The sequence below is a fragment of the Podarcis cretensis genome (assembly GCF_951804945.1).
Source record: "Podarcis cretensis genome assembly, chromosome: 5".
Taxonomy (NCBI): Eukaryota; Metazoa; Chordata; class Lepidosauria; order Squamata; family Lacertidae; genus Podarcis; species Podarcis cretensis.
Window position 1 is genome coordinate 50,299,422 of NC_137174.1, and position 26,054 is coordinate 50,325,475.

The 26,054-nt window shown below is 44.1% G+C and overlaps 1 protein-coding gene across 1 annotated transcript in view; it reads left to right on the forward strand.

Annotated features, from left to right (window-relative positions):
• The window catches only part of GFRA1 (GDNF family receptor alpha 1), a 221,032-nt gene that overhangs the window by 119,640 nt on the left and 75,338 nt on the right, over window positions 1–26,054 (forward strand). Inside the window, exon 4 of the mRNA XM_079976727.1 lies at window positions 17,966–18,305. Coding sequence (XP_079832853.1) covers window positions 17,966–18,305 — 340 coding nt within the window. The remainder of the gene's footprint in view (window positions 1–17,965; window positions 18,306–26,054) is intronic.

Below are 26,054 nucleotides of genomic sequence, written 5' to 3' on the forward strand. Positions count from 1 at the left end.
CGCACACCAGCTTGAGTACAGAATAGCCAGTTGCTGTTTGCAACTTATATTGCAGGAAATAAACTTCTCTCTGCCTACTCCCACCCCCAAAAACAGTTTTTTTCAGTTATCAGGAGGGAAATGAAGAATCTGGTTCCTTCAACAGCTGCTGTAGTACCTTCTGCTATTTCTGTCCCGTGCTTGTTTCACTTTGACAGCTCTAGCCATGTCAGACATCACCCTGCCTCTCTGCCTGTTGCCATCAGTGCAGCATCTGCCCCATCTATCTTGATGATGCTTGGGACAGATCATTTTTAAATCTTATACAGACTTTGTGTCACTGTGTTGACTAGGGGTGGCTCAATCTCCTTGTGCAGACACAGCAAGCAGGTAATTATTTGCTCAGGGCTTGACCCTCCTGTGTAATATGCAGGAGTTGCTAGTCGCTGTAGACACCTTGGGGGATATGCTCAGGGGCTGCCAATGTTCTTCTTGGGGTCACTGTCAGGGATCAGCATTGCTGGGCATCTGCCAAGTCCCACATCCCACTACATTGGAAAGGCCCACTGCTAATTCCCCAAACTCCTCCCTACTCTGGATGCCAGCTCACTTTGACAAGCCAAGGAACAAGTAGGGTGAATTTTCATGAGATTCTCCCATCCCTGTGTCCAGGATAGAAAAATAAAAACAACACTGCCCTTGAGGCAAAAATGAAGAAGTTTCCCTAGTGCCAGTGCTAATGGTGAGGCCAACCTCTGAGGAGCTGTTCGAAGAATTTCTCCTCCCTCTTGAGAATTTGCTGAAATGGTCCCCTCAGCTTCTATCCCTTGATTAGGCTGAAGAAGGAAATCAGCCCTGAGTGCTCACTGGAAGGACAGATTGTGAAGCTGAGGCTCCAGTACTTTGGCCACCTCATGAGAAGAGAAGACTCCCTGGAGAAGACCCTGATGTTGGGAAAGATGGAGGGCACAAGGAGAAGGGGGCGACAGAGGACGAGATGGTTGGATAGTGTTTTCGAGGTTACCAGCATGAGTCTGACCAAGCTGCGGGGGGCAGTGGAGGACAGGAGTGCCTGGCGTTCTCTGGTCCATGGGGTCACGAAGAGTCGGACACGACTAAACGACTAAACAACAACAACAAATCCCAAGAAGCCATTTGTACATAGCTCTCTTGTCAACCTTTTCCTGTAGTGTTCTCTGTTTTTAGATTATCATTGAAATGAATGCTTTTCTGAGTATGTCAAAGATTGCAGGAAAATCTATATCAAATACCTAGATGCTGGTTCGCTTCTTCATACAACCCCTTTTCGGAATAACCCAAGTCAACTTTTTCTTGTAGTACTGCAGAGTATTACTGAGTAATCACAGGTCGTGAAAGCAGAATCAAAATGCTTTACCTACTAAGCACATTATGTGGATGATGAAATGTTGTGGACCATGTTCAGTTTTTAGGGAGTCATTTCAGTTTTTCCTGTCCTTATTCAGGTCAAGCTTGGCCCTCAGTATTTTCATCCTTGGCACTACTACCGTGTCCATGAAGCACTTGCAAGCTGAGAAGCTTTGGAATTTCCTGTCCTGCTGGGTAGATTCAAATGCTAGGTTAAATAATGCATGAACCTCAGATTTGTATAATTGATCATTGTATGATTTATATGGTGTAATTATAATTAGGTTGAGAGAGAAATTTTTGAAAAGCCAGCTTCCTGGTAGCCAGAGCCATTAACTAGCAGTAAGCTGCCAAAACAAAAATTAGGTGGGAACAAAGCCACAGAGTTCAAAATATGTGTCCTAGATCTGATTTATAACAGTACTTTCTTCAGAAACATGTACAATACCTTCTAATTTGTAAGTAGCAAGGGTTATTTTACAAATTGGAGGGATAATTTTTCATTTGATTGTTTTAACCTAATCAAATGCAAACAACTGCAAAACTGCAAAGAGCTAATGTATAACTAAAGTAGAAGGTGAAGGAGGTTGAAGAGGTTAATTAAAAATGTAATGATTGCATTTGCTGAGACAGCACTATTAATCACTTTACATCAGTGATCATATGACTTGCAAACCATTGATTATGTTCAAGCATTTCGTTTCTAATGGTGGAACATTTTGTATACTCAGGAACACTTGTTCACTTCAAGTATTAAAGGAAACAACCTGGACACATGTCCCATCTGAGTTTTGCAACAAAGAAGTCCAGTTTCTGCCAGTTTGGCATAGGAAGAATAAATTGCAACAGTCCCACAAATCATGCCACAGATGTTGCTGATGAACGAGCCATTGGTCTACTGATCACTTGCAGCCTTTTGCACCATCAGATAGATCAGGCTTCCTCAACCTCGGCCCTCCAGATGTTTTGAGACTACATGTCCCATCATCCCTGTCCACTGGTCCTGCTAGCTAGGGATCATGGGAGTTGTAGGCCAAAAACATCTGGAGGGCCGAGGCTAAGGAAGCCTAAGATAGATTTTGTTGGAATGTTGCATCCCTTTCCCTTCTGCCTCTCAGGACCTTAAGCTAAAGTGAACTATAAAAACCCAGGAGCTGAATACACAACAGAGATTGTTTCTTACTGCTCTGGCTTTGCCAGTTTCTTTGGAGTATATTTTAAAACTCCCGGTGAATTCTGTGTGGGGTGTGGGCATTGCTGCAAGAACAGTTGTTGTGTTAGATACAGCTCCACTATCCTCCTGCAGGGATGGCCTAGCTCCAGAGGCAAACTGGATGTGGCTGGCAGAGGGAAGGGTCCTGATAGGGGCTATCCGCTTTAAAACTCTGAGGGCACACCAAGCGCAGAGTCTTGGCAGCCACCCAGAATGCGTTCGCTGAATGTGCACTCTGAGAAAGCGCAAAGAGAAAGTGCTTGTGAAGAGCTGGTCGTGAATAACTTAGTGAGGACAAATGTGAAATTAGAGGGCAGAGAAGTGGTGATATGTTCATCAGATTCATCAATTTCTACCACAGACTCATTCAGTTGTTGAACAGTGTACTGTTGAGGATTGATGCATGCTCCAAAACCAGGACGTGCAAAAGAAAACAACAAGATCTGGTATTTTCTAAACTTCTACTGGTTTTACTATCATAAGCTTAAGCAACTAACCTTTTTCACCTTACAAACTCACTCTGTCTTACTTTAGCTTACTAAGAATAACTATCGACTTCATCTAATTAACTGACCCAAGAATTAGTCTTGAAAATAACATATCCAAGATCACAGGAAAAAGAGTCTTAGTAGACTCATCGTAGTAAAGGTGTGGTGACTAACACCTCCATTACTAACCTACTCAATCAGATGGGGGGGTGGAGGAAAATTTGAAGCTGAAACACCTTCTCCTTTATTTTTTATTTTTTTTCACGGGGCTAAAAAGGAAAACTAACATTAGCTAACTGTTTTGGTTTATATCACCCAGGGACTAATTGGGAAGTAACTAAGTAACTGTCTCCCAAGTTATTCTGTAGTGACCAACATAGCATTTGTAAACTTCTTTACATAATATTTTGTGTTTTAGCTAATATTTTATTAGCTTGTGTGGTAACTGGCTTGATCTTCCGTACAAAAGTAGCCATGCCACATGTATTTTAAATGCATTCTCTTTATTGTGCTTGAAAAGATATGGAAAAAGTAACTGCTTTGCAACCTGAAAATTTACCTGTAACTTGGATTATTGCTTTATCTAAAAGTATGAATTTTAAAACTCATCTGTGACAATATACATAACTAATTATTTTTATGGTAATGTTTATTGGATACTGAGGGTGTTCTGGCAAATGACCTGTGACCAATGTAACATGAGCAATGCAGTATGTGACAATTAATTGATAGAAACCCACAACCACATGCCCCCAAAGCAAACCCTTGTACACTTGACACTTTGCTATGCATTCACAGCCTTGTAATAAACTCTGAGGCAGCTGAATATACACAAAAAGTAACTTGAGTTATTAAACACATACAAAAACATACCAAACAGAGTTCTCTGTTTTTGAAACAGAGAACATTTGAATGAGGGAATAAAGCAAGGAAACTATTGGTGTACTAAATAAGGCAGAATCAGTAAAACAGTCACGTCTTCCCAATAAAAAGAAACGTCGACAGGCCATGACAAATGAGGAAATTGTAGTGGAATTCTTAGAAAATTATTCCAACTTAAACAAACAAGACCCAGGAAAAGGGGACATAGAACAGTAGTTAGCAGATAAAACAGTGCCATGTTTAACAGAGGGGGAGAGCAGTAGAACCTAGATAAACCAGTAACAGAAAGACAGATATTGGAAGTGATTGAAGAATTGGATTTACAGCATTGCATTATAAAATATTTGCACCACAAATAGAAATGTTCCCATAGGAGATAATGGAAATCATCAGCTCGTTATGCAAACATTCGCCTAACAAATGATTTCCTGAGAACACATTGTGTTGGTAAGTGGGACCTGCACATACTACAGTATTTACTTCCTTCTGAAAGTCTGGTATAGGTTTTTAGCCAATGAAGTCATCCTGTGAGTGCAAGGACTTCCACTTGTGCATTGGATCTCACTTCCTTCTCCCTCCACATGCCCCCTCCCCATCCTGCCATGGTTTCTTCCTAAAATGGCTGCAGCCCATCAGCTAAAAAGAGGCAAGGGGAAAACTGTTTTCTCCAATCTCTCCCTTATCACCTTTTCCATGGTTTGTGCCTGAAAATGGCTGCTGTCCACCAGCAAAGCACAAACAAGTAAGGAAGCAGAAAAACTCCAGTTGTTAGGGTATCTCAATAAGCCATGTATATAGCGAGGTTTGGGTATAATTCTTTGTGTTTGGATAAATGAATTTTCACAAAGGAAGCAGTTGGATAGTGTGACCTGCATGTAATCCCAAAAGAAAGACAAGTTGTGTCAAACGTATCTTCTTATCTTTCCTAAATATAGGGAGGAATTCAATGTCTGCTTGGCCTCCCCTCTCCTTCCTTTACTTTGCTGTTTTGGGGTTTCCTTACATTCACCCCTAGCAGATTAACTCTAGCAATCTAGGCAATGTTGTGTCAGAATCACATACTAGAAAGTCTGACAGCCCTAAAGGGGGAAGAAAAAGAAGGCGGGAAGAAGAAATGTCTCAGAGCTACTCATAAATATGACATGAGGGGATAACTCTTGGCCAGTCCCAAACAGACAGTTCCTTATTCCTAAGCATAAAGTGGAAACTTCTGCCTCTATTCTCTTCAAAATAGAATGCTAATGTATTGTAAATGTTACACTGGCTTCTGATCTGTTATTGAGCACAATTCCAAGTGGCACTGACCTAGAAAGTCCTAAATAGCTTGAGACTAGTGAGATTACTGTTATGTACTGAGTTGAATAGGATCCAAACTGCAGCAGTCTGATTGGTCCTAGAACAATAGGATCCAAATTGCAGCATTCTGATTGGTCCTAGAACAATAGGATTCAGAATGCAGCAGTCTGATTGGTCCTAGAACAGTGCAGCAGTATGATTGGTTGGCAGGAACCACCCAATCATGCTCTAGATATAAGTGAATCCACAACCTGATTGGCTTACAGTAGAATTCCAGAATTAGCCAATCATGTGCAGCTCATTGTGTAAATAATGTATATAAAGCAGATACTTTGAGGGGACTTTCATTCATTCCTCCTCACCACTATGAGCTGAATAAAGAGCATGAAATCACTTTGCGACTCTGAGTATATTTCACTGGCGATGAGGATGGGATCCCGCTGAGCTGACTGCCACCGCAGCACCGCCACCTGCCGCACCGCTGCTTCGCACTGTGTATCCAGGCTTCAGCTCCGGGACACAAGGAACTCAGAATGGCAACCGACAGCAGCTTCTCGCCGTTCAACCCAGCATCTGGAGACTGGGAAGCGTACGCCTCCCATTTCACCTTCCTCCTAGAAGCCAAAGGGGTCACCGATGAAGAAGACGCCAAGAAGAGGGCGATAGTCTTCAGCACCTGCGGAGAGGAGACGTTTGAAATCGCCCAGGCTCTCCTTGCACCTGAAGACGTCGCTACTGTTCCATACAAAACAATAATGGAACAGCTGAAGGGGCACTTTTTGCCGCAGCCCTCAGTGGTGGCTCGTCGAAATGCCTTCTACGCAAAGCGGCAAGCCCCTGGGGAAACCATAACTGGGTTTGTGACCTCTCTCCGCCAAGCTGCCCGGTTCTGCAACTTCTCAGAGCTGGAGAACATGCTTTGTGACCGCCTCGTCGGTGGCCTGAAGGATGAGAAGCTGCAACGACGCCTCTACGGTAAGAAGGACCTAACGTTCCAGGTCGCTCTGGAGGAGGCCCTGGCAACGGAAGCTGCCAAGAGGTCGACGCAAGAGGCACGGCCGAGCCTGCCATCCCAACCAAGGGTCCACCACGAAGACCTCACCAACGACTCAGGATCTGACAGGGAGGAGGTGTACAGCAGTGCACTCAAGCAACCCACATACCACAGCTGTCTCGAGAAGGAGGGAACTGCGCAAGCTGCGGGGAAAATCACGAGAGGAGGACCTGCCGTTTCCGCAACGCAGAGTGCAGGCAGTGCAGAAAATCGGGACACATCGCCCGGGTGTGTCGAGCTCGGCTCACCCGATGCCAGGCATCAGATGACCAATCCAAGAGCCCCAGGTCCCGGGGCCCAACGCACCAAGGCAACTCGACAGAGCTCACGGACTTCCAGGTATACCAGTTGCCCCACCCCAACGTAGAGAAAATTTATGTAGAGGTACAGATAGAGGGGGCCCCATGCCACATGGAGCTTGACACGGGTTCAACTCTATCCATAATCTTGGCAAGGACCTTAAGGAAACTGTGTCCTACTGGGGGTCCCAAACTCAGGCCGGCCCCATTCACCCTCCGGGACTTCCAGAAATGTAAGGTCCCCACAATGGGGGTTGGGACCTTCAGGGTGCAATACCGATGGCGGACGCGGCAACTGGACTTGCTTGTGGTCAAGGGCCCCTACATTAGCTTACTGGGATTGGCATGGTTTGGACCACTGGGGCTAGCCATCACCAGGGTGAACCACACTACCTTACAAGTGGACGTGGACACCATATGCAAGGAATTTCCAGGGGTTTTCGATGGGAAATTGGGACAGTATACAGGCCCTCCCATTGCTCTACAGCTTGACCCCGCAGTACGACCGGTCAGGCTCAAGGCCCGCTGGGTCCCAATGTACCATAGACAAGGCCCTCACGGCCCATGCATACCCAGTGCCAGTGGTTAGCCATGTCCTTGCCACCCTGGCTGGGTCGAAAATTTTTGGCAAGCTGTTCTTGGCCCAAGCATATCAACAGCTGCCAGTAGATGAGGCCACAGCAGAGGCACAGACGATTGTGACGCACAGAGGAGCGTTCAGGGTAAAGCGGCTGCAATTCGGTGTCAGTGTGGCACCAGGCATATTCCAGAATCTAATGGACTCGCTCCTTAAAGGGATTCCTGGCGTCACCCCCTTCTTCGATGATGTGTTGATTGCTGGGCCCACACCAGAGGAGTTTGAGGACCGCCTCCGCACCGTTCTGCACCGTTTCCAGACGGCGGGTCTCAAGGTGAAGCGGGGAAAATATCTACTAGGAGTGCCTCAGGTGACTTTCTGGGATTTATGGTGAACGCAGAAGGGGTCCACCCGACTGGGGACAAGGTACGGGCCATTTGTGATGCCCCAGCGCCCAAGAGCAGGACTGAACTCCAGGCCTTCTTGGGACTATTGAACTTTTACCATTCCTTCCTTCCTCACAAGGCAGCGGTAGCGGAGCCCCTACACAGACTCCTGGACAAGCGGGCACCTTGGGTGTGGAGCCAGCGCCAGGAGGCTGCATTCCAGGCAGTCAAGGACTTGCTTGTCTCAAACTCGGTCTTGGCACACTTCGACGAGAGGCTGCCGGTGGTGCTAGCATGCGACGCCTTGCCCTATGGCATTGGCGCTGTCCTGGGACACCAACTCCCAGATGGAAGAGAGGTACTGGTAGCATACTTTTCCCAGACACTCAATGCAACCGAGCGGAACTACTCGCAAATAGACAAGGAGGGGCTGGCAATCGTGAAGGGAGTAAAAAAATTCCATGATTTCTTGTATGGGCGGCTCTTCACCGTGGTGACTGACCACAAGCCGTTGCTTGGCTTGTTTGCCCCCGAAAAGCAGACCCCCAAGTGCTGTCTCCTTGCGTCCTCAGGTGGTCAATTTTGCTTGCCAGCTACCAGTATGCACTGATTCACCGCCCGGGGAAGGCGATGGGCCATGCGGACGCCCTCAGCAGGCTACCACTACCGGAAACAGGCCCCAACCCAGCACCTGCACAAGAGGTTATGAGCCTGGAGCTGCTTCCCAACCGCCCCATTCAGGCACAGGAAGTTGCACACCATTCCAAGAAAAATAGGGTCATCTCCCGGGTCCTGGACTGGGTGTGGAGGGGATGGCCCAGCAGCAGCCCTGGGCCAGAATTCGCTGGTTACACAACCCGCAAACATGAACTGTCGGCCCACAAGGGGTGCCTGTCATGGGGAAGCAGGGTCGTTGTTCCCCAGCCCCTCCGCAAAAGGGTCCTCACAGCCCTACACGAGACACACCCAGGGGTAGTAAGAATGAAGGCCCTTGCCAGGAGTTATGTGTGGTGGCCGGGGATCGACGTATAGATAGAGGCCTGGGTCAAACACTGCCAGGCCTGCCAAAAATCCTGACCAGATCCCCCAAGGGCCCCAGTCCAGTCCTGGGAGTCTGCCCGAGCACCATGGTCACGCCTGCATGTGGACTTCGCTGGCACCTTTCAGGGGAAAACATTCTTCATAGTGGTGGACTCCTACACCAAATGGCTGGAAGTCGCACTGGTAGCGTCCACTTCTACATCCACAGCCATCCAGGTACTACGCAGGCTGTTTGCAACCCACGGGCTCCCTTACACTCTCGTCTCAGACAATGGGACTGCATTTACGTCAGGAGAATTCCAAATCTTCACAGCGCAGAACACCATCCGCCACATCCGTTCGGCGCCATTCCACCTTGCCACCAATGGCCAAGCAGAACGCGTGGTGCAGACCACCAAGGACATCCTTCGCCGCATGACGCAAGGGGATTGGGAGTACCGCCTTGCCACATTCCTCCTAGCACAGCACAGCACCCCCAGCTCAACGACTGGCCGGAGCCCCGCTGAACTACTAATGGGTCGGCGCCTTGCAATCAGATTGGACCGCCTTCACCCCAATAGAGCTCAGGATGAGGTAGGGGTGGGGGAAGGCAGGAACCCCTGGACCTTCGAGGCCCAAGACCCAGTGTACGCAAATAATTTTGGGGCAGGCCCAGCTTGGGTACCCGCCACAGTCACCAGGGTCACTGGCCCTGTGTCGTACGAGGTGCTAACGGATGGGGGGCAATGCTGGCGCCGCCACTGCGACCAGATACGGCGACGATTCCTGGAAGAAAACCAGGAGGAGGAAAGGTCAGAGGAATCCCAAGGGAACAGAGGGGCAGTGAGGCCCATAGAGCAGGAGGGGTCAGCAGGAGAGGCAGAATCAGTAAATACAGAGAGGACCCACGAGGCCAAAAGGACACCGGAACCAGAACCACGACTGAGTGAGCCGGTTGCACCAGACCTAACAGGCCCATCACAGCCAGCATCCTTGGAACACGAGCCAGAACCTGAACCCCGGACCAGGGAACACCACAGGCCGCAACGCACACGTAGGCCACCGGCGTACCTCGAGGACTATGAGTGCGACCTCCCGGGCAGGACTGGAACTTAGAGGGGAGGGGTATTATGTACTGAGTTGAATAGGATCCAAACTGCAGCAGTCTGATTGGTCCTAGAACAATAGCATTCAGAATGCAGCAGTCTGATTGGTCCTAGAACAATGCAGCAGTCCACCCAATCATGCTCCAGATATAAGTGAATCCACAACCTGATTGGCTTACAGTAGAATTCCGGAATTAGCCAATCATGTGCAGCCCATTGTGTAAATAATGTATATAAAGCAGATACTTTGAGGGGACTTTCATTCATTCCTCCTCACCACTATGAGCTGAATAAAGAGCATGAAATCACTTTGCGACTCTGAGTATATTTCAATTACATTTTCTACAATGAATCTGCCAGGTATTTAGATCATTTGCTGTGGCCCTTCTTCCTTCTGAAGCAAGTTTGATAGTGACACTACAAAGGGTTTTTTCAGTTATGGTGCCCTGCCTCTTGGTTTCAACTTTGTTTTCTTTTCAGAAGCAGGTGAAACCCTTCTTATTTGTCCAGACCTTTCAGATGCTTTGTTGTTGTTTGATTGTTGTTGTTGTTGGTTGTTGTTGTATTCATTAATTAATTTTCTATGCTGCACTTTATCCAAAGATCACAGGGCAGTTTACAAATAAAAACACAAAACACACAACATTAATAATAATAATAATAATAATACACCAGCCCAGCACATTTAAAAGGCCATAGATTGTCTAACAGTCAAAGGACTAGTTGAAGGGGAATGTTTTTGCCTGGCGCCTAAAAATATATAACAAAGGCACCAGCTGAGTCTCTCTGGAAGGGGGCACACAAAGAAGGTCCTCAGAAGGTGATTTCAGGTTTGGGTCGGTCCATGTGAGAAGCAGTGATCCTTGAGGTATTGAGGTCCTGAGCCATTTAAAGCTTTATAGGTCAAAACCAGCACTTTGAATTGGAGCCCAAAACTAATTGGTAGCCAGCACAGTCAGGCCAGGATTGGCATTATGTGCTCAAACTGCCTTGTCCTGGTTAGTTAGCCAGGCCACTGGTGCTTTGATTTGTAGGTGTTGTTTAATACTGGTATTTTATTCTTCTCTGCTATGATATCCTTCTTTCTATGATTCTTTAAATTATACATTGTTGATTTGATTTTGTAAGCTGCTCTGAGAGCTTTTGCTGAAGAGTGGCTAAAAACAGCTTTAAATAAATCCACTCCACCCACCATTCTGATTCTTTAAAGTGAAGCAGTGTTTCTCACCCACAGTAGGCTTCAGCAGAAGTAGCAGAATAAACCTGGAAAAGAGCCTTCCTAAACTCCACTTACATGGGAGTAAGCCTCCTTGAGTTCAATGGGGCTTATGTCTGAGCAGACATGGTTAAGATTGCAGCTGAAACATATCATTCCCACCCTGCCTTGAAAAGGACTTCTTGTAAATGCTGTGCAGAAGGTCATTCCTGAATTTTGACCCTCTGATAGTCAAAGACTTACTTTGGATTTCCACCCTAAATTTATTCATGGCCAATTCATAGCTAAATCATCCTTGCGCTCACAAAGTCACAGTCCAGGGGTCATGCCTCTGTGCTTAAGCACATCTTCTGCATGCAAAATATCTCAAGTTCAGTCCTGGCATCTCCAGTTAAAGTTCTCAAATAGGCTGAGCTGGAAAGAAACCTCAGCCTGAGATGTAAATTACATATTGCTTTGATCATATTGTGTGCCCTTGAGCGTAACAGTCTTCTTTCACAAAGAGCCACACAGGGAACCTAATAAGAGTCCCCCACTCCCTGCTCCAGTGCAAGGGCCCAGTCTGGATTAGGACCACAGCAAGGGGCAAAAAAATATATTGCAGTCAAGGGTAAATTGACTAGAGCTTATCATGGGAGAAAGTCAATGTAGTGCTATGACAGTAGTTCTTCCAACACAAGCTTACCAGAAGGAACAAACCTCTTCCACCCCTGCATGGTGTTTCAGGGATTCTCCCAATGCCCAAGAGCCAGTTTTGGAGTTAATGGGTGAAAGTGGAGGAAAGCCCCATTACAACAGCGGAAGTCCTTGTTCTGGCCTCTGCTAGAGGAATGAGTTAGCTGAATCCTGCCTCATGTAATTGACTAATGTGCAGGCTGGTTCTGAGTTTGTTGTTGTAGAACAGCCTTCTCCAACTGGGTGCCATCTAGATTATTTGAACTACAACTCCCATAATTTCTGACCATTTGCACTGATGTTTGTACTGTTTGTCCATACAGGATTCTTTCCTCTGTGTCTATATTGCACTTTCTAAAGTACTTCCATAACTGAGTGAGCATTTATAAACCTTATTTATCCTATTTATTTTGCTTTAGCAATTTATTTATTGTGTGCATTAAAAAAAGAAGTAAGCAAGAATTTAGCCTAGGATCCAGAAGTGCCCACTTTGCCTTCAGCTGAAGTCTCCATGAAATGAATGGCAGCTTTGAGTATAGAGAATGGTTTTCACCGCTCAGTTATTATAAACTTAAAATGTTGCTCAAGGGGAGGCTTCCTTTCAGATTAATGCTTAATGTGGTTTTGGACACGGGGTGGGGGAACATCCAGGGAGTAGAAATTAATCGGTAAGTAATGCAATCTCTTTGAAACAGTCTACATGACACTTGAGAACTCAATTTGTTGATCAACAAGTGCATTTAAATGTAACATTTGCCAAGTGGCAGAGGGAGAGCAGCAACAGCAGGACCTCAAAGGATCAGTTACAAGAAGCACCCCCTTTATATTATCTGATTTTCTATAATATTCATGCAAGTTTTATTGGAAAAGAACATAAATTTGAAAAATAAGGATAATTAAGTGGGGCTGCAGTACTAAAGCAAGGAACTAGAAGCTTTTTCCTGCTTTATTTTGCAGTAGCAGCACTTTAGAGAGAGGCCATTTATAAGAAAGAGAACAGTAGTTATGTTAACATGGTAATTAATCAAGTTGGAAGGAAAGAGGAAACAAGTTGCGAATTGACTTCTGCAATAATAAAAAGGAATACTGAATGATACTCTGTAAATTGGCAAGGGGCTGGTAAACAGTCCCTCACTGTGTTTTGGGGATTTTGCATGCACTAAATCAGCTCTCACTTTGACACCCTAATCCAGCAAGAGAGTTCTGCAGGCAAAAGCCTGCTCTTGCATATGGATTCCCTTACCGCACCGGGGACCACACAAACAGGTCGGATACACAGATGTGTCTTTGCATCTCTTGGTATACATCCTCATGTACATCGTCAACTGAAATCACCAGCATCATGGGGGTGCTTGTTGCCATCTGTCTTGCTATACCAATAGGAACTTGCTTCCTCAACTGCTGTGTTAGGCCATGGAACAGCCTGTTCACCAAAATCTGTGTATTAGGATCTGAATGTGTAGAAATCTGTGTGTGTGTGTGTGTGTGTGTGTGTGTGTCGACATGCCTTTGTCCTATCTTAACTCTATTCACATCAGCCCTCATCCCCCCCCCCGTTTTACTTGGAAGTAGGGATGACAGCGAACTCTGACAAAAATGAAAATGGAAGTGGAAATTGCTGGTGCTTGCTTATTTGTCACATATCAAGAACGAATATACCGGTAAATCCAGTGATTATGATTGGTATTTGCTGTTGTGGTTGCTTTCAGTCTGGAAACGATGTGTAGTTGTGCCCCTCCCACACCATTTGCATGGTGCTTCCTTTACATGGAAGTGAATTGGAAGGAATAACATAATGACAATGTAATTTATGTAATTATGTAGTATACGTAAGTTACACAATTGTGCCACAGTGGGCAGCAAGAGGAATAACATAGGTTTGGGTGGAAGAAAAACTGCAGTGGAATAGAAACAGTTCTGGATGTGACTAATACACAGTGGTACAGAAGGCAATGTCTTTTTACAACCCTGCTTTGAAGCAAGATGTGACTTAAACAGCACACAGCTAAAGCACTTACTGTTCTGTGCTTTCCCCTTTGTGTTTAAATGCACTTATTTGTATAGACCCATTTGAGTGTTTTAGTCACCCATGGGATTATCACTGTGTGAGGGACAGTAGGGACAATGGCGTTAGCTCCATCCCTCCATTGCCCTCCCAATTGCTTTCCATATGTTATAAGCAAATGTCTGCAGTCTGGAACCTTGCTCTACTTGGCTAGGTTCCTTGTATGATGTAGAACCTTGGAGAGCCCCCTCCTCACTTCAGAAGTTAATCTTTCAGGTAGCTGAAGGTGACAGTGATAAAGGAGAGAGCTGCTATGCTCATACCTGCTCTCCCTTATAGCCTGGGGGAATGGATTGCCTAAATTGTGCTCATGTAATATTAGCATGCCCACAATCAATAGCCTTGAGTACTTGAGTACTCTGCACGTGTGCTAATGCAACCTTTGCCAACCAGATGCCCTCTGGATGTTTTGGACACATCAGCCTTCAGCAAGCTGATGTGGCTGATGGCGGTTGTAGTCCAAAATGGCTGGAGGGCACTAGGTTGGTGAGGGCTGCACTAATGAACATTGCATGCTGATGATCCAGTGGCTGTAGTAAATGTAGTTATAAATGATGGGATGTGCATCATGTATGTAAAACAGAAACAGCCACAAGTTGCTCCCCTGCTCACCCCTCCCCTCCCACTGTCATTTCCTCTGTGTGTCAGATTTTAGATAGTAAGCTAATTCAGGTCAAGGACCTGTCGTTTTAGTACCCTGTAAAGCACCATGTACTCTGGGTGTGATATATAAATAAATAATAATGTTTTGAACACAAATGAGGTGTTTGCTTATACACTGCATCCTCTGCAAATCAGGCCCCGAAGTCCCTGTGGCGACAGTGGCAATTATTCCTTCATAAATGTGCTTGGGAGAGAGACTTTAAGCATAGTAGTTGGCTTGGTTATGTGCTAAGTCAGTGGTAGAACTGGGAGACGTTTGCCAGAACAAGTGGCCACACTGTATTTTCTAAATTAAATTAATTAATGAGGTTTACTCAAAGTCTTGTTTTTCTTGCTAAATCACCCATAAATCCTCACCACTGCCTGGTTCCATATAGCTTGTGAACTGAGAGTGGATTTCTCTGCCGGATGCATAAAGAAAGTTATTCTGATACATAATTCCCTCTGGTTTAGTGTTGAAATCATATAGTGTAGTAACATAAGAGATAGCTGCCCAAGCCTGTATCAGTTGTCTTTGTGTGGTTTTGCTAAGCAGTTTTGCTATTACAGCTTTGCAACACCACCTCTCCCGTGAGTTTCTTACACTTCCTTTCTGAGAAATGGAAAGGGAGTTCTCTAGTACATTTCCACAAGCAGAAGCATCACACCTTGTGGCTACATAGCAGGGAAAACAACAACTCATCAGCTCCTTTGTACTAGCTTGGACACTGGAGATTACTCCTCCCAGTGGGGCTGGAAAGGTGGACTTGTGTGCTCATCTTTCCTTCTGTCCGATCAGGATGTAGAATATGGGACGTGGGGAGAAAGGAGTTTCATTTTTAAAAATGAAACTTGGATACAAGCCATAGTTGCAATCTCTGAAATATTCATAATGGTTTATTTTGGAGATAGAATCTGAAAGGCTGCTTCAGGCTGCTTCACTTATTGGGATACCAGTATTATTAGGATACTTCCATATGATCTAGAAGGGCCTTCCCCAACAAGGTACCCTCTACAAGTTTCTACAAGCTCCCATCAACCTCAGCCAGCATGGCCAGTGGTTACGTATGATGGGAGTTGTAGTTGTAGCCTTTGGGGAAGGCTGATCTACAACAACAAGCAGTGATCTCTAGGATGTCAGAGTCAAACTACACATTACGTCATTTACATGGTTTGCTAAAACCATGTGCATTTGTTCAAATGTACAATTTGTTCATGTGTACAAATGCAAGAAATCATAAGCCTAGCTGTAAAAGAAATCTAAACATATAAATAGTTGGATATCCATAGTTAGGCTTTGTACTCCATCTTAAGTCTGTGTTAAACATATTATTGTGATTTATAAAACAAGCCGATACATATTTCTGGGAAACAACTCCCACTGTGTTCAGAGGGATGATCCCATTCCCTAGTAAGTGTGTTTAGGATTGCAGACTTAACATTTATGACCCAAAATTACACAAACCACAATCCAGCAAGAGCGAAGTACTTTGAAGTCCAATTGATTTTTAGGGGAAGGTGAAATAAGTTTCTTCACATTCCCTTTGAAATTGATGAGATTTCAAAGTGCTTGACTTTGCCTGGATTGTACCCACTTAATTAGATATAAGATGTTCTTGTCCTACGAATATTAAGATCAGCCAGATTCGAAGGAAATAGTTTTGTGCTGATCATAAATGTGCTAACTCTTTAACAAATTAACAGCCCTCTCTGTGAATCCTCATAAGGTTGTATCTGAAGTCAGAATAACAGGTGTAACTGGGGAAGATGCATAGATTTTCATAAACATTGAGCCTGAACATCTGCTTCTGTGAAAAATTCATCTCATTTATGAAGAAAATAGGATATAAATCACCTAATAACCGTCAAGAATGTCCTCAAAGTATTCTGCAGGCATGTTCCAAGTTGAAGTTAATGCGACTTGCATCTGCAAACTGCTTTGAAAATTAAGGGGTGTGACTGTTCTGAACGTTAAATACTTTCATGTTTTATATAATTCCAGTTGCTGCTAATCATAAATTTGCATGTCGCAAAACATAGGCACTCTAAAGGGATCTCAATACGTGCAGTAATGCTTTTCTAATCTGTGGTTTGTGAGTAGAATAAGGAGATATTTATATATTGTGGGTGGTATCCAGTATTCCATTCACACAACAAACTTCCCATTCCTCTGCTTGTGTGCTCCATGTCTCCCCTTAAATCTGCTCTGGAGGGTTGGGGGAACCCCAGAACTGTTTTGCCAGCATATTGGGGGGGGGGGAGAGATGTAATCGTTGGTTGCAACTCATGTTTTTCAAAATACAATGTTATTTTTGCCTTGACAGAGGTTCTGAAGTTATAATCTGTTGCCCAGCAAGAGCTGGAGGGTCACAGGTTGGCTTCCCTGCTTTAGGATTTTTTTTAAAGCCCATGAAAAGTGTGAGATATTATTTGCACCCAGTAATCTCTCATTTTGTTTGTTGTTGTTATTTTTGAACTTTGCAGCTTTACGTAAATATATATTAAAAAGAAAGGGCAACATAAAACTTGACTCTGGGTTACACTAGCCAGGCTGTCTTTGTGGGACACGAGAGACTGGTGTGATGGGTAACAACAATGTGTATGTCTTTGTCTCCTCTACTCCTTTGGAGACGCTCAGGTCTCAGTGCCGTTGAGGAAGACTAGCAAGGTGATGAGTAACAGAGATCCAGTCTAGGCGTCACCTCCCCTCTCTATTTCATTCTTTTCTACAGTCTACTATGGTGGGCCCTGAGCTGATGGTAGTTTAAGAATGTAATCTCTGTTTTGATATGTGACAGCTCAGAACCCATTATCCAGTAGATTCTTGGTAACTGCTTATTGAAGGCAGCCTAGTTTAAGGCATCCTGCATAGCATTTGCCTTCCAGAAACAAATAGGCATGTAATTACTCTGTAATCACATAGTAATTAGTGTCTACTATGCCTATATTGCATAATTATATGCCCTGCAAATTACATGGAAATTATACTTGGATTTAGTATGCATTTCTGCATACTGTGTTGTAGACAAAATAAACTTGAGGTTTAATATATAATTATAACTGCAGTAATGTTGAAATTCTGTAGAATGTTGTGGCTATATTTTGCCAGTTACAGGTTTTTACTATGGCATGGGGACTGCCATCCTCAAAGTCCCGTGGTCACACTGCCAGCGACTAGAAGTAGCAGTACATGGCCTAGTGGTGGAGGTGATCATGCATCTAGAACCTGAAATGTGAACCAGGACATATATGAGTAACCCACCCACATGGTCCATGTTCACAAAATCATCCCGCTCTCTCTCTTTTTTTGGGGGGGGGGGTTGTGGAGCTGGAAGCATCGTTCAAGGGGATACACCTAAGTAGGGATTTATGTAGATCCTAGTTTTCATTGAAGTACATTGGGCAGCTGCATGTGAGCTTAGGGCTGCACATTGCTGCATATATAACCTACCCTCATCTCCATCTGTTAGCTCACCTTGGTGGCTTGAGGATCACAGCTATGAACTTGCATGTAACTCTGAAATCCTACCACCTATCTTTTATTTTATTTGTTTATGATCAGCTCTGGTGCCAGAAGTTTCTTGAGCTGACAAATGTCCTTGATATCTCAATAATACAAATGTTGAAGCAACTCTATAATCCTGTTTCTCTCCTCCCTCCCTTCTTTTTATATATGTATAGTGGAGCCTGCCATATCAAAGGGGAACAACTGCTTGGATGCAGCAAAAGCTTGTAACCTCAACGATACCTGCAAGAAATACCGATCAGCTTATATAACCCCCTGTACCAGCAGTGTGTCTAATGAAATCTGCAATAAGCGGAAGTGTCATAAGGCCCTGAGGCAATTTTTCGACAAAGTCCCCCCGAAGCACAGTTATGGGATGCTCTTCTGCTCCTGCCGAGACGTTGCATGTACAGAGAGGAGACGGCAGACTATTGTCCCTGCGTGTTCATATGAGGACAGGGAGAAACCGAACTGCCTGAATTTACAAGATACTTGCAAGACGAATTACATCTGCAGGTAAGATAGCACATGGCAGTGGAGTGATTAATGAGGTAGCAGAGGGAACCTTTGGTGATGCTGAAATTGCAAAGGCTGGCAAGTAGTATTTTCGCCAGGGAACAGGACAATCAGGAAGGAAAACCTGACATCTTTAACAGAATAATAACATCTCGTTAAGTCTACACATTTTAAAAATACCTGGTTTCCCTTGGAGAAACCTAGGAAATGTACGAACTTTTTCCAGGCAGAGTTCTGCAGGTAATATTTTCTTGGCAAATAATCATGAGTGAACACTTAATTAAAACATATTTGAAAGGATGAAAGAATAATTTGGTAGAATTGTGAATAGTTTCTGGAACAATTTGCAGTTTCTTGTGGATTAACCCCTCCGTTTGGACTCTGACTTGCTCACAGCCCTGATAACAGGGCCAAGGAGGAAGGGTATTTAGCAGGTTGAAAGGGGAAAGAGATTCCTTTCAACGACATTATGGAAATGACTTACTAAGCATCAGTTTGAGCTATTTTACAACAGATGTGGGAAATCTGTATTGCTGAACTAAACCTCCCATCATCCGTGATGGGAAGCCATGCAGGCTTGGGCAAATGGGAGTTGAAATCTGTCTAGGACAGTGGTTTTCAACCAGTGTGTTGTGCACCTTGAGGTGCCTTGAATGATGGTCAGGGGTGTCATGGTCAACATTGGCCTCTGTCACTCTTCCCTCCCTCCTCTGATAACCTCTTGTGTGTCTGCCTCCCAAAGGCTTGCACAGCTGTTTATTGCAGCAGCTCTGGCTATAAGCTCCATAGGTGAATGGTGCCTCTGGGAGACACCTCTCTTTAGGGCGGGGAGGGGGCAGCTCAGAGACCAGAGACAGCAGCAGCAGCTGCCTGGAGAGAGGAGTCTGAAGGAACACTCCACAAGGGAGGGTGTTCGAAAAAGGGTAAGAGGCTGCCAGCTCTGCAGGCAAATAGAAACATAACTGGGCTCCTGAGCCCCACAGGGGTGCCGCACAAAGAATGTTGTTGGTTAAGGGAGCCGTGGACTCAACAAAGTTGAAAACTGGTCTAGGAAATCATGTTGTTGCAGTAGATGAGCTCATGAGAAACCCCTAAGCTCCAAGATTCCTATTTCTACCAGCCTTTTCTTTCTGCAGTCTCTGTGCTATGCAACACCTCTCCACCCCTATGTTAAAGTATCTATACTCAAGTTGCAGTAGAGCCCTCATCTGTCTCATGCATTTATTACTAGCTCTGCTGGCAGGACTCATTAGTTGAATCTGCCCGGAGAGAACAGGCTAGTTTATGCTTGAAGTACAATGTTTTGCGAATTGCCTCCTGTGACCTTCCCAACAACTATTTCCATAATTCGTCCTTAGCACTAGATAGCATTCCCTTGATATGTAGATCACATGAAAGGCCTGCACTTCCCTATGTATATTTCTGCTAAATTGCACAGTCCTGGAATAAAATACAGCTTCAACTTGTAGGCCTTCTGTCCCTTCTCTTTTGCTCCTTTTTCCTATATGAATGGTAGCATTTTCACTCCGATATCTGTTGCATTGTTCCATGCTTGTGGGAAATTGGAAAGGGAATGGTTAACAAAAATTGTCCTCATGTTTGAATGTGCAGCATGAATATTTCCTTTAAGTGCCATCATTACTTCTTGCGCTGTCTTCATTCATTTCAGCGTCCAAGTTGCTTAATGCTATTTCATTTTCTCACTTTTCACTCATCTTTCCTGACTTTACGCCTTTCGTTCTCCATCATTGCACAACCCAGCTTCCTGGTCAGAAAAATGTTATTACTATTTTTGAAAGCGACAGGAGTATGAAAATGGATTTCTTCACAGATTACCGAATGCAGTTCTCTTTCCATTCAAAAATGCTGTTCAGTGGGTTTTACCTCTGGGAGCCTATCTATTTGGGGTAATTGTCTGAGAGCTAGTTCAGACTGGCAATTCACCCACTTGATTGCTGTAGTGCTAAGTGATGACTTGCATGTGTGAATGAGCCATCTCAGGTTTAATACCACCAATGTAATTTTAGTATTGACCAATAGCGCCACATTTTTCTATGAGGCTAATTTAAGAATGGGCAGGTAGACTCACTCATAATGGCTTGGGAGTTTCTGAACTGAGAGAGCTTGTCTTCCATTTCCAGTGTTCTCCATCCCTAGTGCTAATTTTGACACTCTTTAAAACAGAGGTGAGACCCTTGGCATAATTTAAAGTTACCCTTAATATCATTTCATGGAAAGGAGGGAGAAAATTAAGCAGGGGGCAGCAGAGAGAATATATCAGGGAGAGAAGCTACATCCACGCCATACCTTTAAAACACTATTATACCACTAACATTTATGGCTTCCACCAAAGAATCCTGGAAACTGTGGTTTGTTAAGAGTGAAGAGAGTTCTTAGGGAACCTCTCACAGAGCTAAAATTTCTGGAGTAGTTTAATGATCAATCCCTTTCCCCAGGGAATTCTGGGAATTGTAGCTCTGTGAGCTGAAGAAGGGTTTCCCAATGGCCCTCAGCACTCATAACTATAGTTCCCAGAATTCCTTTGGGGAGAAGCCATGACTGTTAAAGTGGTATACAGTGGTGCCCCGCAAGACGAATGCCTCGCAAGACGGAAAACCCACTAGACGAAAGGGTTTTCCATTTTGGAGGTGCTTCGCAAAACAAATTTCCTATGGGCTTGCTTCGCAAGACGAAAATGTCTTGCGAGTTCCTGCAGGGTTTTTTTCCTCCCCCCCCTTTTCTAAGCCGCTAAGCCGCTTATCTGCTTATCCGCTAAGCCGCTAAAAGCCGCTAATAGCGCTAATCTGCTAAGCCGTCAATGGGCTTGCTTCGCAAGACGAAAAAACCGCTAGACGAAGAGACTCGCGGAACGGATTAATTTCGTCTTGCGAGGCGCCACTGTAATATGAATGGTGCTGATATGATCAGATAGAGAAAAGGTGGCTAAACCCACTTTTGACTCTAGTACCCATTTCTGGCTCTGATCTGCCCACTGCTAGTATGTGGCTCCTGCCGGTATATGGACCTCTGAGAGACAAAAGGATGCACAGCCCACCTTTAGGGGCTTGACACATGCTCCCACTGCTCCAACAGAACCGTTTCTCATTTTTCTTTTCTGTTTTCTTCAACAGCCTAGAAATACTTGCAACTTACAGCACATGGGTAAATGTGCCACAGGAGCACCTGGGAGTCAAAAATGCATAACTGTATACTCTATTGTTTTTTTCTGGCCCTGTCAGGGGAAGTTTCTTTTGGACAGCTGGAAAATCCTAGTTGCATAGCATGGAAAGGGACAAGATCCGCAGCACTAGAGGCCTTTTATGTAATGGCCTAGCCTAGGCCTTAACCTGCCAACCTAGCAGTTCAAAAGCACGTCAAAGGGCAAATAGATAACTAGGTACCGCTCCGGCGGGAAGGTAAACGGCATTTCCGTGCGCTGCTCTGGTTCGCCAGAAGCGGCTTGGTCATGCTGGCCACATGACCTGGAAGCTGTACGCCGGCTCTCTAGGCCAATAAAGCAAGATGAGCGCCACAACCCCAGAGTCGTTGGTGACTGGACCTAACAGTCAGGGGTCCCTTTACTGTTACCTTTTTACCACTAGTGCTCTTTCGGAGAAGTTGGGACCCAACTGTTAGAACCCAACAGGGCCCAGTCCTGTGAATGGCTTGTGGGATCCAGACTATTAGTGGATTGAAAATCAAATTAAGGTACATAATCCAGCAAGTGTAGCTTCTGCATGAATGCTCTTCATATCAATGCAACTTGCATGGAAGTGCATTTGATTTATTTACGCCAAAGAAGGCAGCATGCCTGAGCGTGAAACTAGATGTTGTACCCAACATGGAGCTGCTCTATCTTAAATTTTAGGCACATTCACTTTACTTCCCCTGCCAGGAGTAAACAATGATTTGGGAGAAAGGTATATATATATGCTCTCTGACCTTCTAATATTGTGATTTGCAATAACCTCAAAAACTCCTGAAGAGACTTGATGCTGTTGGCCAGCCTGGTGCCTTCCAGACATTTTGAACTGCACCTCCCATCACCCCCAGCCAATGTAGCTGATGATGAGACTCATAGTCCAAAATCTCTGGAGGGTACCAGGTTGGTTAAAAACTGCTCATAACTCTCCCTTACAACCTTCTTTTAACCAGCCCCTAACAATGTGCAGTGAGGACAGAGAAATGCCCAGTAAGTTTGCCTAAATGTTACAAGAAGATCGGAGTGGCCATGAACAAAAGGCTGGTGTTTTTGGAACATCAGTCCCACCCTCATCAGTAGGAATATGTTTTGATTAAAGAAGCCATTGGTCCTCTGAACATTCTTCTTTATCCCTTTTCATTGTGGTTCTCATAGCCATATCAGGTTTCATCAGATACATTTGCTGATGTTTCCCACTCTCTGCAAGAAAGCTGAAGTGAACCTTTCCATGTCCCCATGTCCCAGTATTGTCATACTGTTTGTTTAGCAGTTGCAGGCTAAACAAGCACAATTATATGCAGTGCCCTCTAGACACTTCTTTTGAACAGTGAGAGTTTTGTTTAATTTTGTTTTCAAATTGGAAGGAATAAATCAACTGAACAACACTTAAAACATGTCTGGTAGCTACCAGGATCCCTGGTCTTTTGGGAAGATCATTATCCATTTACATCACACATATTAAAACAATAAACAGAGCAGTTTGCACCTGGGATATATAGAAGTCCATTTCTAAGGTCTTGGAGTACTTACTGAGGCTTTCCATGTACTCTCAGTGTTCATTAAGGCAAAATGGACTTGCAAATGCTGACATGCAGACTGTCTACTATCTTTCTCTTCTTTAGCTGTCAACTGACACTCCTTCCTTAGGTGTGTTTGTGTATAGATAGATAGACAGACATTCCTAATGTATTTTACAAAGAGTGGTTATAAAGTGTAGTATTACTCAGAGTAGACTCATTTAAATTAATGAACATGACTAAGTTAGGTCCATTGAATACAGTAGGTTTAACCATGAGTAACACATAGTTAAATACCACCCAGTGGAAGTACTTTCAGTACTACAAGTACTATGGAAGCACAACTGGCTGTGTAGGGCATCTCACTTTCATTCATAAGTGTACTTTTATTATCTAAAAAAATAGAGATGTGGCTGAATCAGCTGCAATCCCAAGTTCCTGATGGGGAACCCAATCTTGCAGCTCATCTCTACAGAAAGCAGGCTTGAACTCACCACCCATCACCAGTTGTTGGATTGAAAGTGTTGTGCAAGAGACTCTGACATGTGGACAACACAGTGCACCTGTCAAGCATCTGACTGTCATAATGATGCTAGTGATTGACAGGTGGGTTGTCCCACCCACCTGTCAAAGTTGGCCTGTTGAGGTGGGGAAAGATAGTGATCTGGCCGGCTGGGCCAAAAGGGTTCTCTACCCCTGTTTTACTTGGTGCACAATGTCTGCAGTCTCTAAGCCAGGCAAGTACTCACGATGTCTGATCCAAACCCATCTCTCAATAAGCATAATGACCAACTCTCTCACCACCAAAACCCTTTCAAATATATATTGGATGCAAGAGTATATGGGTTTCTTCTAATAAACCATTGGCTCTTCATCAACACACAGAAATCTTCCTTCTCCAGGACAGCATGGAGAGCTGACAGCATAGGAGTGGAACAATGTATATTTTGTGTACATACCTCTCTTAGCTTTTTAGGTTACCTACCTTGGACTCAATGGGAAATACATGTTCCCTAAGAGCCAGGAATTCATTATACTGCTAACACACAAACACACACACCTGCCTAGAACAGGCACATAGTGATACATTCCTCTTTCTTCCACATTCCTGTTTCCTTTCATATCCTGTAGGTTGTGAGTCTTCGGACAGGTACAATCTTATATTTTAATCTCTATGCAGTGCTTAGGAAATGTTAGGTATTTTATAAGTGCTTAATAACAATAGTAATAATAATTCAAAGTGCATATTCACTGAATAACCCCCCTGACCCTGGTGCTTTCCTAGCCTCATTACCACTTTGTCTTTAATCCAAAAGCTGCATTCATTCTTTTAAAAAGTTATGAGATCAAGTGTAGTTTGTTTTTAAGTTTACTGTATTGGGAGACAGGAGGAATGGTCTCCTTGCCTGCCCTCTTGCTGTTGCTTAATCTGCCCTGCTGGGTCTCCTTTGTTCTCACATATCTCTGGCACCCTAGCAAAGTACCCTTAAACCTAGCCTTAGGGTTTCTAGGAATGAGTTATTGCACAGAATTCCAGCCAGCAAGCCTAGCACGAATTGGTTTGATCGTATATCTTTATATTTTGATGAAGATGGAAATAAATGTGCCAAACTTAACTTCCAGTTGCAGCCCTTGGTGTCTTGAGGCTTGAGTTTGGAATCACTGGGGGGAAAGTTTTGCTACTTGCTTGCTTAGTTTCTATATATTAGTCTTACCTTATACACCCTCCTAAATTATTGATGTGTTTAAATAAAATTACAAATGGAATGTATACCTAATTGTTTTTAAAGAAGCCAGGCAAGGCTAGGGGGTTCAGTATTAATCCATTCATACAATGTAATAAAGATTTGGGGAGAATAGGGAATACAGCAGAGCAGAACAACTCAATATCTCTTAAAATAAAAATGTAATTAAAGCATATTCACATCTTGTCCTTTGCAGCTGCTGTATAGATAATGGTCAAAGGAAACAGCTTGGCTGCTGTTGGGGTAGAAGTAGCCAAAAAAAGATATTTCTTTCTTGGCTTGCTTCAGAATCCAGATGTGTTTTTGTACTTAAATAAATAAAACATAGTTCTTAAATAGGAGTCTCTGCAGGTAGCACCATTAAGGACGTTTTATGTCACATATGCCAGCTCCACGCACCCCTACTGAATACCCACCAAAATTTAATACAACGAAGCAACTTTCAGAGCACAGAATTTAAATAGCATTTAAAAATATATATATTTTCACTGTGTTTTGTGGAGCTATTTCAAGGATCTTATGCAAATTCTCTTTGTATATTCATTGGCGTGGGTCTCCTTTAGACACAAAGAGCAAACAGGTGCACAATCTGCATGTGAAAATCTTCTCTGAAAAGCACAAAGGAGAGCTATATCCGAAGTGAACAGGAGACAGTTTGCTCCCATATGTATGCGATATGAAATAGTAAACATTGATTTTAATACCAGTTCCTTCATGTTTTGAAAATGCACAAGCATTTCCAGTAGACAGCGGTCTGCAAAATATATCACGTAGCATCCTCTGTAACTATAGGATTGGCTAGCTATGCAAAGCGTATTATGTGTCCCAGTCAGGAGCCCTATGGATGTGATCTGTTCCCAGAGCTTCCATGCAAGGGAGTTTTTGCAGTGCTGTAGAGAACTCTGTACACAAAGAGATTCCTATCCATTATGCAAATGCATAAGCTTGTTTATGCACCATGGTTCATATGCTTACAAGGCATTATCTAGCAAACCGCACAGTATTGTCTCATAGTTGAAGGAAGACGAAACAAAAAACACCCCCCTCCCCCATGACTGAGATTCATTTCACAGCCAGTAACATTTAAAGTTCTGGTGTACTTGCAGTGGTCACCACACATTTGTGGGGCTACCCCCTAATATTGTTCCAGAAGCAACAATTAGTGTGGAATATAGCAGCTAGGTTTTTGAGATAGACCTATAACACTGTCATTAAAGGCATTGCACTAACTGCTGATATGACACCCGAGCAAGTTGAAGGGTTTAGTATAAGTCTCTAAACAACT